The 17,063-nt window shown below is 43.6% G+C and overlaps 1 protein-coding gene across 1 annotated transcript; it reads left to right on the top strand.

Moving 5' to 3' along the window:
- Nucleotides 1-1,829: 1,829 nt before the first annotated feature.
- Nucleotides 1,830-16,254, top strand: LOC307115268 (ADP-ribosylation factor 2-like). Its single transcript, XM_079798426.1, has 5 exons — nucleotides 1,830-2,360; nucleotides 4,162-4,328; nucleotides 5,367-5,477; nucleotides 11,471-11,595; nucleotides 14,134-16,254. Exons 2-5 carry the CDS (start codon nucleotides 4,181-4,183, stop codon nucleotides 14,293-14,295), a joined length of 546 nt encoding a protein of 181 aa, XP_079654552.1. The 5' UTR covers nucleotides 1,830-2,360; nucleotides 4,162-4,180; the 3' UTR covers nucleotides 14,296-16,254.
- Nucleotides 16,255-17,063: the final 809 nt, after the last annotated feature.

Genomic DNA, 17,063 nt, shown 5'->3' with positions numbered 1-17,063 from the left:
TTGTGGATCCAATCTCTTTTAAAAGGGATTATTCAGATATTGATCTGATGAAACTTTATGACTTTTGAGAAAAGAAAGTCCTCGTCTCCTGGAAGGGGCTGCATTTCGTAGAACCTGAAGGCACTAGAGTCGTTGATTGAGATAACCATATCTGTCAAGTTCTCTGGAGGGCTCCTGAGAAAAAGTAAAAATGTGTCTTCAGGTTTCTCCTAAGGGTGAGTTTACCGGAGGACTGTTTCTAGGGCAAGGAATATGCACAGCATATTTTCTAAGAGAGGGAGAAGACATTCTTTGAACAGAAGCATGACCAGAATAGAGGGATACATTTAGTAATACTTGGGTGAAGGTGGTCTGGGTCTACTGTGTGACATTTAAACTCTCTAAACTTAAAGATTTCATGTGAGAATTAGGTAATTATCACAGAGTACCTAATACATTCAAAACCTGACTCAGCAAGTTACACAGCAAATACTGATTACCACTACCAAGAGTACTAGAACTAAAATTACTCTGACATTGCACAGGTATGTAATCCAGATGCACAAAGACAATAGACAGGTTCACTTAAGGTAAAGATTGACGTTTGTCAAGGAAGCCTAGTACATAACTGACCACCATGATCTGCTTTTAATTAAGAATTTTTATGGCCCTGACTGGGTTGGCTCAGTGGATAGAGCGTCAGGCCTGCGGACTGAAGGGTCCCGGGTTCAATCCCGGTCAAGGGCATGTGCCTTGGTTGCAGGCACATCCCCAGTAGGGGGTGTGCAGGAGGCGGCTGATCGGTGCTTCTCTCTTATCGATGTTTCTAACTCTCTCTCTCTTTTCTTCTCTGTAAAATATTAATAAAATATATTTTTAAAAGAATTTTTATGTTCACACCATCCTGTGTGGTTACTTTTGGTCTCTGAGTTTAGTGCACCGCCCCCTCCTCTCTGCCCCCATAGCTTGTCAATTGCAGTGTGTTACCCCTTTTCCATACGATGTACCATTTGCCGGAGTTTGTAACGTCTTTAGCTAACCAAGTTGGCCTTTAAGGAGCTGAGTGATTGAGAGCTGTAGGACTGTGATCCTACTACATTTAAAAAATATATTTTTTTATTGATTTCAGATAGGGAGAGAGAGATAGAAACATCAATGATGAGAGAGAATTATTGGTTGCCTCCTACACTCCCCCTACTGGGAATGAGCCAGCAACCCTGAGCATGTGCCCTTGACCAGAATTGAACCCGGGACCCTTAAGTCCGCAGGCCGACGCTCTATTCACTGAGCCAAACCGGCTAGGGCAGGTCCTATGACATTTGAAGGAAGGTGCAGGTGGCTATTTTCCCCAGCTGTTGAAATCTGTTTAGAGGCAGGGTTGCAGTCTAGCTTCATATTGAATAGGAAGGCTTCCTTATGCTTAACCTCGGTGTCAGGGTCAGGGTGTTTCCTACACAGAACATCAGTCCCAAACTAGTTTCCACTTTCAGCCGCATCCCAGCAAAGTTCCTTAAAGAGTATTATGAACTTGGCCCCATAGGGTTCTTCAATCCTTGGGATTTTTCCGAGTTGATCGGCAGAATAACCAGTAATCCTTTTACTTTTCTGATGGGTCACACACAGCCTTGGGGCGGGGTACCCGGGCGTGTCTCACCGCGACGCGATAAGCTGTCACTGGTCGGCGAACCCGGCATTTACAAAGCTTCGTGTCTTCAAGGGCGGGCCTCCTTCAGCCAGGATCTTCTTGTCCTTGGCATTGGCCAGACATGCCGTCAATCACGAAAGTTCGAGCTCATTGGTGCGAAAGTTTCAAAAGGTCCCGTCCCCACGCCGGTGACCCGCCACCTACCTGAGCGGAGCGGAAATTCTGAAGGCCGTGGTGAGGGCTGCCGTGATCAGGGAGGACGGCTGAGTGGCGGGCCGGGGAGAAGGGACCATGGTCCTCAAGGCCTCCTCCTGTTTCCACACCGTCCGCGGGAGGGGAGCTAGAGAGCGGCGGGCGGCCTGCGCAGCGGGCCGGGGCTCCCCGTCCCTTTGCCGTCCTCCGCAGAGCGGGGCTCGGCGATCCGAGAGGCTGTCGCTGGGCCCTAAGCTTTCCCCACGGCCGTCGGGTGGAGAGGGGGCGGCTTGGTGGCTGGGCAGAAAGGGCGTTCGTAGGCCGTCTCTGGGGGTGCGGCGCGCCCCTCGTGCCCCGTTGGACAATTAGTTCTTGTGGTGTGAATGTGCCAAAGAGGCACTGGGGTCGCCATCGTCTTCCTCCCGAGGTCTGGGCGCCTCTCGAAGATGAGTAGGAAGAGACAAGGAGAAGCAGGAGGGAGAACCTAGGAGGTGCGCTATGTGTGGTTGGGAGAGGACATGGAGCCTCACAGGATACGTAAGAGGTACCTTCCTTCTCACAGCAAGCTTATGTTTATTTCTTAACTGAGATTTGTGTGTGGGGTTTTGTTGTTGTTTGGTTGGTTGGTTTTCTGCAAAACCAGTCTGTCTTTACTATTGCCTTCCTTTGTAGAATCTATCCTATATTCTACCGAAAAACAAAATATTGAACATTTTCGCTGTTAGAAGTCAGTATAGGGATCACCTTTTGGAGGATAATGACTGGGAGGGGGCACAAAGAGTTCTAGGTCACTGGCAATCATCTTTTTTGATCTGGTTCGTGACATTTCATTAAACTGTACCGTTATCATGAATGTTTATATCTGTATGTACATTATGTTTCAATAAATAGTTTTAAAAATGGATGGAGAATAAGGTGATAGTCAATATTGGATGCTATGGTATGGCCTCAACTCTTTGCCTCATTAATTTCACTGATTCCAGGGCAGTTTCACAATGCTGTACGTATTTCTGCACCTCCGAAAAACGTTAGGTTATTTTCTGGGTATTGATATGGTCTGCTAGCCACAGGCAACTAACTAAATTTCGAAGATATGTTGATATTGGGTCTACCTTAAGGACTTTGCTTCACATGTGCAAAATAAACTGGTTCTCTAAGTTCTCATTTCAAGAGAGTTTAGATATATTTATTGTGGCATTGCTTCCCCACTTAAGGTGGCTAAAGCCTGCCATCACAGTGGTGGCATTGAGACTGGGCTTCTCCCTATCCCACTTAGATGCTGCAGTGGAAAAGACAATTTTCTGGTAAGGTATCAAAAGGCTTAATTGAGTTTTCCTTTGGAAAAAAGACATACTATTCCTTATTGGCAAAAGTGTACTTAAGATTGTTTAAATTGAATTTAAAAAACAACTAAAAAGCTGGCCCTGGCCAGGTAGCTCAGTTAGATAGAGTGTCGTCCTGATATGGCAAAACTGTGGATTCGATCTCCAGTTAGGGCACATACAAGAATCAACCAATGGATGCATAGCTAAGTGGAATAACAAGTTGATGTCCCCACCCCCGTCTCTGTATTTGTCTCTCTCAAATCAATATATTAAATTAAGGAAAATAAACTAAGCAAAATAAACGCATAAGCAGAACAGACTCATAGATACAGAAAACATTTTGATGGTTGCCAGATGGGAGGGGGATTGGGAGAAGGGGTGAAAAGGTGAAAGGATTAAGACATACAAATGGTTGTTATAGAATAGTCGTGGGTATGTAAAGTACAGTTTAGGGAATATATTCTAATAATTATGTATGGGGTCAGATGGATACAATATTTATTGGGATGATTGCTTAGTAAGTTACATAATGTCTAATCACTGAAACTAATCTATATATATAAAAGCCTAATATGCTAAGTGTCCAACCGAGTGGTTGACTGACTGACTGGTCACTATGACCGCCAGGGGGCAGATACTCTGATCGGTAGGTTAGCTTGCTGCTGGAGTCTGGCTGATTAGGACTGGGCGAGATTGGGGCCGGACACGCCCTAGAGCCGACCCACAGTCCCTCCAGCAGTCCCTCCCCAGCCACCGACCCAAATCGGCCCCAATCTGGACTGGGCGAGACAGCCCTGATTGGCCCCAATTGCCAGCCAGGTGAAGGGACCCCACCCATACACGAATTCATACACCAGGCCTCTAGTATAATATAATATTGTATGTCAACTGTAATTGAAAAATGAAAAGTGATTTTAAAAAGTTTTACTAGGATCCACCGTTAATAGAGACTTGTATTTTATGTATGTTTGCATATCTCTGCAAAGAACAATTATTTGACTTGCCTTTCTTTTCATTCAGGTAACCAAATTCAATTACCATGGGGAATGTTTTTGAAAAATTGTTTAAAAGTCTGTTTGGGAGAAAGGAGGTGCGGATTCTTATGTTGGGTTTGGATGGAGTAGGAAAAACCACCATGTTGTATAAATTGAAGCTGGGAAGGACTGTGGCTACCATCCCTACCATAGGTATGTTAACGACCTATGGCCACACCAAGTTACAATTGAGTCTATTAAACTCTTAACATGCTGCTTATATTATTGAATATTTCTTTTCGAAAATCTTGTTTGTCCCAAGAATGTAAACTTTTTGATGCCAAAACCAGGTAATATATACTTAAACAATTGCTCCCCAACATCTCCAGCGCATTCCTAGATTTACAGGGAAGTCATACAAACACATTTAGATTAAGCAAGTTTAACCTTAGCTGCTAGGCAAGAAAGTAAAAGATAATAATGATTAAAACATCGAGGGCAGTTACGCCCTCCATTCATCTCAGTTAGCATGTGTCCCAGCCTCAGCCTGAGAGGGAAGCTGGAAATCTGCTGTTCCCTCCAGTCTGTCTTCATTCCAGCTGGCCTTCCTCAGTGGAAGCATCTCTCCACTCCAAGTATGCTCCTAGTGTTTAAAGATGCAGTGTGATTATTCCTTCTTCACTCTGGTTCAAGCCAACTACTTGAACTGGTGTCCAACTGAAGAATCTGATTTGTTCCAAAGCTGTAGAATGTAGATCAACCTTCCTATGAACCAGCACTGTGTTTTGTGGGCTATTTAAGGGTTTTGCAAAGGCGGTTTTGATAGAACTTAATCTTTGCCTTGAGAACTGCCTCTAGATCCAAATTCCTGAGTGGGAAAGGCTCTAAGAGGGAGGGAGGAAAGATGTAGGAAGGTTTCTATATTGTGCGGCGGAAAGTGGAAGTCAGTCCCATTAATGGCTTCTGTTTGCTCTCGAGTACACTGTTAAGATCTTTTTGCTGCGAGAAAGGGGGAAAGTGGGAGGTTGGAGGTTGGAGAGAGTAGGGAAGGTTTGAGACACCTTCATGATGAATGGGAAAGCAAGCTGACTAACACATTCTGTTTTGTAAGTTATAAATCTTTGACTAGCAAGCTGCTTTGTAAATTAAAAGTCCAAATGTTAAAGCTGGCCAAATGTCAGTTGAAATTATTTGGAATTGTTCCACCAGCAAAAGTTATCATTAAAATTTGTCTCCATCTTTTCAATTTAGGTTTCAATGTGGAGACAGTGGAATATAACAATATCAGCCTCACCATCTGGGATGTCAATAGCCATTGTAAACACAGACCTATGTGGAGACATTATTTCAAGGACACCAATGGTAAGGATTATCCAGTCCACAGGCTTGGAACCATTTATATTAAATGTATCTAAAGATGCATGCTTGAACCCAGCCGGTGTGGCTTAGTGGTTGCATGTCAACCTATGAACCAGGAGGTCACGGTTCGATGCCCGGGTTGTGGGCTCGATCCCCAGTGTGGGGCGTGCAGGAGGCAGCCGATCAATGATTCTCTCTCATCATTGATGTTTCTATCTCTCTCTCCCTCTCCCGTCTCTGAAATCAATAACAATATATTTTTTATTTTAATTTTTTTAAATTTAATAAATCTTTATTGTTCAGATTATTACAATTGTTTCTCTTTTTTCCCCCCATAGCTCCCCTCCACCCAGTTCCCACCCCACCCTCTGCCCTTACCCACCCCCCACTGTCCTCATCCATGGGTGTACAATTTTAGTCCAGTCTCTTCTCACACCCCCCACACCCCTTTCCCCCTGAGAATTTTCAGTCCACTCCCTTTCTGTGCCCCTGATTCTATTATATTCACCAGTTTATTCTGTTCATCAGATTTTTAATTCACTTGATTTTTAGATTCACTTGTTGATAGATATGTATTTGTTGTTCATAATTTTTATCTTTACCTTTTTCTTCTTCTTCCTCTTCTTAAAGAATACCTTTCAGCATTTCATATAATACTGGTTTGGTGTTGATGAACTCCTTTAGCTTTTTCTTATCTGTGAAGCTCTTTATCTGACCTTCAATTCTGAATGATAGCTTTGCTGGGTAGAGTAATCTTGGTCGTAGGTTCTTGCTATTCATCACTTTGAATATTTCTTGCCACTCCCGTCTGGCCTACATAGTTTCTGTTGAGAAATCAGCTGACAATCGTGGGTGCTCCCTTGTAGGTAATTAACTGTTTTTCTCTTGCTGCTTTTAATATTCTCTCTTTGTCTTTTGCTCTTGGCATTTTAATTATGATGTGTCTTGGTGTGGTCCTCTTTGGATTCCTTTCGTTTGGGGTTCTGTGCACTTTCTGGACTTGTAAGTCTATTTCTTTCACCAGGTGGGGGAAGTTTGCAGTCATTATTTCTTCAAATGGGTTTTCAGTATCTTGCTCTCTCTCTTCTTCTGGCACCCCCATTATTCTGATGTTGGTACGCTTGAAGTTGTCCCAGAGGCTTCTTACACTATCTTCAAATTTTTGGATTCTTTTTTCTTTTTGCTTTTCCAGTTGAGTGTTTTTTGCTTCTTTGTATTTCAAATCTTTGACTTGATTGTTGCGTTCCTCTAGTCTGCTGTTGGGTCTCTGTATAATATTTTTTATTTCAGTCAAGTGTATGTTTAATTTCTAGTTGGTCCTTTTTCATATCCTTGAGGGTCTCGCTAAATTTATCGGCCTTTTCTAGGAAATTCTTGAAAAACCTTATAACCGTGGTTTTGAACTCTATATCCAGTTGTTTGTTTTCCTCCATTTCTTTCATTTGTGATCTGTTTCTTTGTCTCTGCATTTTCGCTGCTTCCCTGAATTGGTAGGGTAGCTTTGTGTGCTAGGTGTCCTATATGGCCCAGTGGGTCGGCCTCCCCAGTTACCTGAGGTGGACTCTCTTGGTGCACCCCTTTGTGGACTGTGTGTACAGCCTTGTTGTAGTTAAGTCTTGATTATTGTTGGTATCACTGGGAGGAATTGATCTCCAGGCCAATTGGCTGTGAGGATCAGCTGTGTCTACGCCGGGAGAACTTCTGTGATGGAGACAGCCTTATGAGACAAGACTTGCAAAATTGCAAAAACCTTTGTGCTCAGCTTGGATGGGGCGTAGTCTCAGGGCTGAGCAAACAGTCTTGCCCTATGATGCCCCTGGGTCTCAGTGTCACTCGGTATTCACTGCAAGCACCTCTAAGAGTAAGCCGCCCTCGAGTTTCGCCCACTGCCAGACAGTCCAGTTTCTCCCCCAATGAATCCAGATTCCCAGATTCTCGCCCGGAACTGGAGTTCAATGTAGTGGGGGAGCTTCCATTTCCCACCCGCTAGGGAAAGCCAGCAGTACTCAGCAGTCCTCTCTTCGCACACTCGCGCACGCGCCTCCAGACCTCTGCCTTTCGCGGCTCCCGTGAGTTTCCGCCTGACAGTCCAGATTCCCCCAGTATAAGCCTGGGTCCCCAGGGGCTCGCCTGGAACTGGGATTCAGTGCAGTCGGAACTGGGGTTCAGCACAGTCGGGAGCTTTTGTCTCCTTCCTGCTAGAGAAAGCCAGCCAGGCACTCAGCCGCCTGCGCATGTCTCCGTACCTCCGCCTTTTGCAGCTCCTCTGATTCTCCATGTGCTTTCCTCTTTCCTTCTAGTTGTAGAATTTCCACTCAGCCAGCTTTCCTGTGGTTCTGGATGATGTTCGTTTTGTCTTTTAGTTGTAGTTTTGAAATTGTTGTGCGAGGCAGCAGTTTAGGTGTTTACCTATGCCACCATCTTGGTTTCTCCAACAATATATTTTTTAAAAAGATGCATGCTTGAAGCACCTGGTAGTGCTCTGCTTTATTTGGACTGTCAGTCGTTCCTTTTCTTCTGATGGCCCACTTACACTTACTGGGGAGATTTCTTTCTGAGAAATGGTCCCTGCATTCCTAGAAAAAGTACTCGGGCTTTAATGCCCAATATAGGAAACTCCTTTTAATCAAGAAATGGTTAGAAAATGGTTATCCTGATGAATTTCATTTTTTGGTTGAGAGTTATAGGTGCCCTTAGATGAGGTACCAATTTTTTAAGAATTTGAATTCACTAACCATTTTTAAACCTATTGAGAATATCTAAAAATCATGCCTCTAGAGAGAAAGAGATGAACAGAGAGGGCTGAATCCCCAAATCCCAAATCCCAGTCTCTTGTGTGGTCACAGTCCCTCCCTGCTGTCCTACTATTCTACAAGTACACGTATAGGCATGAATATCCCAGATTGTTACTATATTTCCTTATCATTGGCTTCTTAAAGATGGGGCTATATCATACATAATGCATAAAATGGTCTATTAGTTCTCACTTGGAAAGACTTTTCTCTGATTGCTGGTAATTTTAATTTGTTAAATGGCAATGTACTTACATGGCTCAAAATTCAAAAAGAAATAAAAGTCTATAATAAAAGGTCATCAGCTCATCACTGTTCCTTAACCATCCAGCTCCCTTCCTGTAGGCAATGATTTTTATTTCTTGTATATCTGCACAAAGGTATTTTATGCAACATAATTATGCTATAATTATATATTCCTCCCCTATTTACAAAACAAATTACAGTATGCTACTCATGCGTCAATTTACCTTTTTCTAGGTTCTTTTAGTGCAAAAGTCTTATCTTGTTTCTCAGATAAGAATCCCTATAAAAATAGAATATGAAAAGGTGCCTAATATTTATAAACCTTTATTGTTATTAGGAATGGCAAAGAGATACTATGCCAGCTTCCCCCCTGTCTGTTTTGCATTAGGAACTAATGATTGTAAGGATCTCTTCAAATTTCTGGATAACCTGGTTTGCTTAGTGATGATCACAGTTCAGAACTGCTGGCAGCATTCATTTTTTTTTTTTGGGGGGGGGGGAATTTTGAATGTTTTGCACTTTAAAAATCTGATGTGCTATAACAGGCATGGCTTTGACTCACGTGCAAGCCCCACACCTTCAGCAGCTGTCAAGCTGTCTCCCGGAGTGGGCTGTCCGGCAGCTGTTGGAGAGGGTGGGGGGATTGGGAAGCATGGAGGGCCAGGTCAGAGTGCCAACACTGGCTTTCCCTCCTAGACATAGTCATGAAATCTCATAGAAGGAACCTAGAGGTCATCTCATTCTTAACTGCCTGTTCCTTACCAGCAAGGTCCCTTCTACAGTATCCCCACAAGTTGTGGCTTAAACTGGGCATGAATACCTCCAGGCACAGGAGTGCCTCCTCAGTAGCTCATTGCTTCAGTTCTGTTGACTCGTTATCACGTTGACTTACTGTAGATTTTACCCACTGATCTTCCATCTACTATATAAAACAAGTTAAGTCTCTCTTTATGCCATAGCCCTTTAAATATCTGAAGACAGCGATCAGCAGTCCCCACAATGAGTCTTTTCTCCAGGTAAAATATCCCCAGTTATAGCAGTTATTTTTCAGATGACATGGTATCTGACTCCTTTCCCATCCTAGTCATTCTTTTAATCCCTCCAGTTTGCCTGTGCTTTAGGATGTGGGGTCCAGCACTGACCACATAACATTCCTAGGATATTCTGACGGACATACAATAGCGTGGTTTTTTTTTTTTTTTTTTATCACCCATATCCTAAAAACTAAGCTACCTTCACTGCTGTTGATACAGCTTAGGATCAAATTCGTTCTTTTGGCAACCACATTCTTGTCTGAGAGAGGGCTTACTGTCACCTGACCCCATGTGGTTATTACCGTTATTGCCACATGGACTACTACTAAGAAAGTCTTCCCCATCCTGTATTTGGATGGTGTGTTGGATTCCTCCTCGGCACCTCCTTTGGGAGATCCTTTGTATCACCTCTTGCCCCAGCCAACGTGGCAGTGACCAGGTCTGTGCAGGTTTCAACGATATTTGCTCAGATACTAGTACAGTGTGGCAGCACCTTTCTTCACCCTGTCTCTTGCTTCCTGGGATTTTTCTGGGATGCTGCAAAGACTTCTGACACCAGCTATCTGGAGTTGTGCCAAACTTCATGGGTCACGTGCACAAGACTCCTTTACTTCAGACACCAGCTGCAAGTTTGGGGTTCCCCAGGCCACCCTGATTTCTGATCAGCTGACTGCAAATTTGGTAGTTTCCACTACCCCCTCAGGTTCATCGGAATGACTTCCAGGACCCAGGAAAGGGCTATACTTACCATTACAGTTTTATTACAAGGACACAAATGAACCAAAGGGAGAGATCTGGGTGGTACCAACACACAGCTTCCATGGTTCTCTCCCTGCTCACATGTGTGGTTTCACTGAAAGCAATCAGATGGAAGGATACAGGGTGGGGCAAAAGGTTTACAGTTGTGAGAATATAAAACACAGTGTAATAAAGCTATTTTTTTGGGGGGGGGGTTGTTGTTAATCCTCACCCAAGGATATTTTTCCATTGATTTTTAGGGAGAGTGGAAGAGAGAAGGAAAGACAGAGAGTAACATCGATGTGAGAGAAACACATTGATTGGTTGCCTCCTGCATGAGCCCTAACCAGGGTCCGGGCTGGGGCAGAGTCTGCAACCAAGGTACGTGCCCTTGACCGGAATCAAACCCAGGACCCTTTGGTCTGCAGGCTGACGTTCTATCCACTGAGCCAAACTAGCCAGGGCTAATAAAACTCTTGTAATAATCATAACCTGCTTGTTTTTTCCACAAAAGCCAGTGCAAACCTACTTATGCCCCACCCTGTATATAATCCTGAGAGTTAGGAATATATTACCCTTCCGGCACATTGATGTGTGATATATGCAAAGTATTGCCAAACTTGGGAAACTTACCTGAACTTTGATGTCCAGAGTTTTATTGGAACTTTATTATATAGGTTCGATTCAGAAATTAAGTGATTAAAAATGAGTGATTGCCCTAGCTAGTGTGGCTCAGTTGGTTGAGCATCGTCCTGTACACCAAGAGGTTGCAGGTTCGATTCCCAGTCAGGGCACATGCCCGGGTTGTGGGCTCAATCCCCAGTAGGGGCATGCAGGAGGCAGTCAATCAATGTTTCTCTTCTCTCTCACATTGATATTTCCATCTCTTTCCCTTCTTCTCTCTCTAAAATAAATAAAAAACGTATTTTTTTTAAATGAGTGATTAAAAACCTTTTCTTTGTGTATTTCTCTGTATATTTTGTGTAATCTGGTGAAGGGCTATGATGCTTCTGAAAAAGATAGGTTAGTTGGTGTACAGTACACTTCCTAACTCTCGGGATTATATATCCTTCCACAGGATTGCTTTCAGTGAAAAACACATGTGAGCAGGGAGAAGCCATAAGGAGATATAAACAGCTGCCCTTTCCAGGTTCAGATCACTAACATGCTTATGATGTCTCTCCAGGTCTGATTTTTGTGGTCGATAGTAACGACAGAGAACGGATCAGTGAGGCCCAAGAAGAACTAACCAGGTTGTTAATGGATTGTGAGCTCATAGATGCAGTATTGTTGGTGTTTGCAAATAAACAGGTATGTTGTTGGCTTTCTGAATACTGGACCTGAAACTTACTGCTAGTTGATCACTTAAAAATAATAGATATTTAAATTAGATGTCTGCCTCTCTCTCTCTAGTCCCTACCATAACCTCTCCCTCCACCTCCTTTATAGCATCCGTCTTATATTCATTCATTCATCCACTCAACACATATTCGTTGAGCGTCTAAGTTCCAGTCATTGTTTTAGGTATTGGTGATAATATCAGTGAACAAGACAGACAGAAGTCTCTGTGTTTATGGAGTTTACATCCTAGTGGGAGGAGAGTCAGTCAATACATAATATGTAATGTGTCTGGTGGAAGTGTTGTGGAGGAAGGTAAAGCAGAGAAGGGGCAGAATGGATATGGGGAAGGGCCAGGATGCCTCTCTGATGACATCTGAGCAGAGACCTGAAGTCCATCAGGAAGGGAGCCCCAGGGTTCTAGGAACAGCAAGGCAGCCAGTGACACTGGAGCAGAGTTGGGGGTGGACCAGGGAGGGAATGATTAGATCTTACAGGGCTATCACTGAGGAGGAAATCTACACTAATAAAAGAGAAACATGCAAATTGACCATCACTCTGCTACGACCACCAGCCAATCAGGAGGGGATATGCAAATTAGAAGGACAAAGATGGCAGCCGCCCAGCTGCTCCAGGCAGGGAGTGGCCGGGCGGGGCAGGACGCCTGCTATGAGAGGGAGGGCCAGGGTGGGGGGGGGGGTGCGGTGAAGGGATCTACAGGAGCAGCACTCCGGCCGCAGCGAAGACGAAGACTGCAGACTCCGGCCGGAGCAAAGGCCTGGGTCCTGGGTGCCGGTTTGTTAGAAGCCAAGAGAAGGAAGGCCTATTGCACAAATCTCTTCGTGCAACAGGCCTCTAATGTAATATAAGCTGTAAAAGAGTGGGAGGAGGGCCCAGTGTAGAACAGAACGTGAAGCTGAGCTAAGTATGGGAAAGAAGGTAGAATCATGTGGAATGTACCAGCCTGAGATAACAACAGTTACCTTGGGATATGTTTCCTCCCACTCTCTCCTCCATGAATATATTCATCATATTATGGAAATCGTACTGTTTTGACAGTGTTGCATACTGTTTTGTCACTTCCGATTTATCGAAAGCATTTTCTCTTGTCATTCATCTCTTTGTAAACATGATTTTAAAGTTGATATTAAAGGGCGAATGGATCATCATTTACTCAACCATGTCCCTACTGTTAGGTTCGATGTCAGTCCAGAATTTCACTAGTGAACATAGTGGGCTTTCAAAAAATAAAAAAAAAAGGAACAGATTTATTGTTTTAATTATAAAAGCAGAATATGTTCATGGTATAAGTATGCAAACAGTTCAGACTATCAAGTGAAGTGAAATACTTAGTCCCACTCCTCAGGGTAAAAACATTGTTACATTTCTTACCTCTTTCCAGAGGTAGAACTTTCTATGCCTATATAAGCAGTTAAATCAGGCGTCCTCAAACTACGGCCCGCGGGCCACATGCCGGTGTTTTTGCCATTTTGCCATTTTGTTTTTTTACTTCAAAATAAGATATGTGCAGTGTGCATAGGAATTTGTTCATAGTTTTTTTTAAACTATAGTCTGGCCCTCCAACGGTCTGAGGGACAGTGAACTGGCCCCCCTGTTTAAAAAGTTTGAGGACCCCTGAGTTAAATGATTATATTCACATTTAAATTGTGGAGATCATAGTCTGCATTCTGTTTGGCAACCTGCCTTTTTCAATTAGCATATCTTTGACCAACCTTCCATATCAATACAACATATCTACCTTGTTCTTTAGTGCTAATTTATTCAAATTTAGTTTGAGCTTGCTGTGTGCCAGACACAGTTCTATGCACTTGGGATACATCAGAGAAAGAGATAGAGTCCTGCCTTTGTGAAGCTTACATTCTTGTTAGGGGAGATGGATAAGAAAAAGCATACTAAGTAAGTAAATGTTATAATATAGTAACATGTGCTGAGTGCTGTATTTAAAAAGATTAAGCAGGACTATTTGGAGAAGTCATGGGGGCTCAGGTCATGAAGGCCTACAGACCATCAGAAGGACTCTGACCCCCAGAGAGACTGAGCTGTTGCAGGATTTTGATAGAAGAATGACTTGATCTGATTTTAATTGACTGTTAAGTTAAGAATCGACTTTAGGGGAGCAAGAGCAGAAGCAGGGAGACCAATAAAGAAGTTATGTATGTAATCTAAGTGAGACATGATGGTGGTGGGGTTAGGGTGTAGCTGTGAAGGTGGGGTGAGAAATGGTCAGATGCTGAATATATTTAGATGGTAGAGTCTGTAGGATTTCCTAAAGTGGAGTTGTGAGAGTGAGAGAGAGAGAAAAAATTAAGGATGATTTTAAGGTTTTGGGCCTGAGCAACTGGAAGGCTAGAGTTGCCATCAGCTGAGATAAGTCTGTAGGTTGGGGCAGGTTTGGGGAGAAGAGCATGATATATATACTTTTTTAAAAGCATGCTATTTCATTATATGAATGCAACATTATAAACTGACTTTTGGATATTCTCTTCCAAGGATGTTCCCAATGCTATGAACACAGCAGAAATAACAGACAAGCTTGGCTTACAGTCCCTCTGCCAGAGAAACTGGCACATTCAGGCTACTTGTGCCACCAGTGGAGACGGGCTTTACGAAGGCCTGGACTGGCTCTCTGACCAGCTTAAGAACCAGAAGTGACTGGAAGCAATTCACTCCTGTGCATCATGGCGAAATCAGCTGCTTGTGTGTGTGCCAGGAGCAAGTGTGGATGTGTGGCTGGGAGTGGGGCAGCGTCCTCACACTGTGCCTTATATCTGCTATAAGAAAAACCAGCGTTACATTTTGTACACTACCTCTGATTGCAGTAGCTTTGATGATCATTTCTACAGTTGATGGAGGATTCCTGAGGGCTGTCGGGTGCACAGGAGCCAGAGTGATCTTCATGGTGGAAAGGAGAAGGGCTGCTGGCATGAGGACCAAGTTCAGTTGTGAAGCCCTGGGTCTGGCGTCTCTGCATACCTGGGGTCCTTTTAGACTTTAGAGTCTACAAAAAGGAAGGAACTGTCATTCTTTCCCGTCACTGCCACAGCTAGATGCTCACTATTCAGTGCTTTCGAGCAAAAGGTACTTGCTGACCACAGGTTTGAAGTTCAGATTTGAACTTTTCCCTTCAGCTGCATCCTAGCCCTGACTTCCTGGTATAACATACTTTATTTCAAGGAATCAGTGATCTTTTTCACTAGAGTATTCAGACTACATGAACAGTATAAAATTATCCAGTCCTCCCCATGTGCTAGTACCTTCCCTCGTTTGCCTTTTTTTTTTTTTTTTTTTTTTGCCAAAATGGACACCATTTTGGGTAGTAACCCAGCATGAGGCTACAGCTCTTTGCTGGGGCCACAGTCGAGCGCAGGGTCTGGAAAAGAAAGCAAGGTGACAGGCATGTTTGTGTCCTTGCATCACCCTCTCAGGTTTCAGGCTCCTGAGACTGCTGCTCTCTCTCCTCTGCTCTGTGCTGAATGTTCCACACCCTCAAAGCAGGAGGTTTGCTCCCGGGAATGAATCATCACCCTGTACAGTATCTCAATCCAACTTCTGGTTTGTGCTAACTTCTGTTCCCAGAACTACACACCTGTACACCTGTGAGTTATGAGAGTTTGTGAGAGGATCAAGAGGTTAATTTGGGGGACAAAATTCCCCCCAACTCCTGGTATTTATTGCCTCTGGGTTGGTGTGAAATTTTGCCCTCCTGGTAATGGCTAGCCTGCACCGCTGTCCATGGTCCTGACTCCCTCTTCTGGGCGGTGGTAATGTCTTACATGGAAACATGCTTTATGTTGTCAAAATGTTAACGAAAACGGCCTGGAGATGGGCTAGGTTCTCTCAGTAGTCTCGAGCTCTTTTGCTCAGACATCTGTTGGCCAAATTTGTACATGTTTCCACTACTTTACCTTTTAAAATTCCTTTAAAAAAATCTATTGAAATTACAGAGGTTAATTTTAACAAAGGTGAATTTTAAGAAAAGTAAACCTTGTTTATTGATAACAATGAAGTTGATATTACTGGGGAGAAACTACATACCATGACAAGTGTAGGTGTAATGTTTTTCTTTAAAATAATTGGCTTTAAAGACTGTTCATTGCGATATTGTCAACTAAGACCAGATTTGCTTGTTTAACCATGGAGTAATTCCTGAGAAATGTTTAGATTCTACGTTTAAATTGGCCAGGACTGTCTTACGCTTGTGTATTTATGCTTAGTACAGTGTACTTAGTACAGTGCTAGGCTTCACTGAACACTGTTGATTGGTTGAACAATAAAAAACTTGCTTTGGAAGGAAGAGAAGGCAGCCATGTACTTCTGAATGTCTTGAACTACTTTAAAATCCCTCCTTTTCTATCCTAGCTGACTTTCTATGGAAAACTCACAGGGCACTTGTACAACACAACCACAGGGGTACTCTCCTGGCCCTGGGCCTTTAGCAGTACTCCTCACTGGTACTTTCATGACACTTCCAACTACAGTCTTTGTCTTTCAGTGATTTTGGTGAGTTGGGGTAAGTGGGGACACATTAGTGCAGTAGCTTTGAGCAGACACTCGGGCCCCTGATAGCCATATTCACATCCCAGCTATCTCCCTCACTAGCTGCTGGCCTCAGGCCAGTTACTCTCAGCCTCCTTGTCTCTGAGCCTCAGTTTGCTTAACTGTTAAATGGGGATAATACCTGTTTCATAGGGTTGTGGGGATTAAATGTCTCAGGCCTTTGTGTGCCTTGCTCTGGTGTTTCTCTGGGGCTATCTTGATACCCAAGTGTAAACAGCAGTGTTGGCCACAAAGTAATCAGCCTTATTTATAGGAAAAGTGAAGTGGGGTGGGGTGGGGGCTATGCTTAATCTCTCCTGCTCTATTCACCTGATCCTGCTCACTGCTGTCCTATTCTAACCATGATAAGTGCCAGCTGGGATGCATGTATAGAAAAGCCCATTGCTGTGTCCCACCCTCATCTTTTTTCCTTTTTAAAATTCTGTGGTGTTTAGTATATTCACAAAGTTGTGCAACCACTACAACTAATTTCCAATTATTTTTATCATCCCCAAAAGAAACCAATTCCTCTCTTCCCCTAGGTCCCCAGCAACCACTAATCTACTCTCTGTTTCTATGGATTTTCCTGTTCTGGGCAGGGGAGGGGTTTGGTGGGTGCTTTAGGAAGTGCTGAGGTGCTGTTGGCCTGACCACAGCACCAGTTCTGAGGCATCAGTCTTAGTTACAAAGGAGGCAGAGCCCCAGGGGAAAGACTGCCCCATGGTTAGGCAGCCATGGAATGTATTACCTCAAGAGGGAAAGGAGTGTGACTAATAATGCACTAATAATTTCACAGGGACAACAGGTGTAAAGTGAGATGTATGGTCCCCTATTGAAATGGCCAGAGCTCTGAGTGTGGAATCAAAGTGTGAGGCTGAGATGAG

The sequence above is a fragment of the Cnephaeus nilssonii genome (genome assembly GCF_951640355.1).
Source record: "Cnephaeus nilssonii genome assembly, chromosome: 19".
NCBI lineage: Eukaryota > Metazoa > Chordata > Mammalia > Chiroptera > Vespertilionidae > Cnephaeus > Cnephaeus nilssonii.
This window is presented reverse-complemented; position numbering and strand designations above follow the sequence as displayed.

Coding starts and splice junctions, on each gene's coding strand:
- LOC307115268 (XM_079798426.1), top strand. CDS start 4,181: ATGGGGAATGTTTTTGAAAAATTGTTTAAAAGTCTGTTTGGGAGAAAG. Junction 4,329..5,366: donor GGCTACCATCCCTACCATAG/GTATGTTAACGA, acceptor TTTTCAATTTAG/GTTTCAATGTGGAGACAGTG. Junction 5,478..11,470: donor TTATTTCAAGGACACCAATG/GTAAGGATTATC, acceptor ATGTCTCTCCAG/GTCTGATTTTTGTGGTCGAT.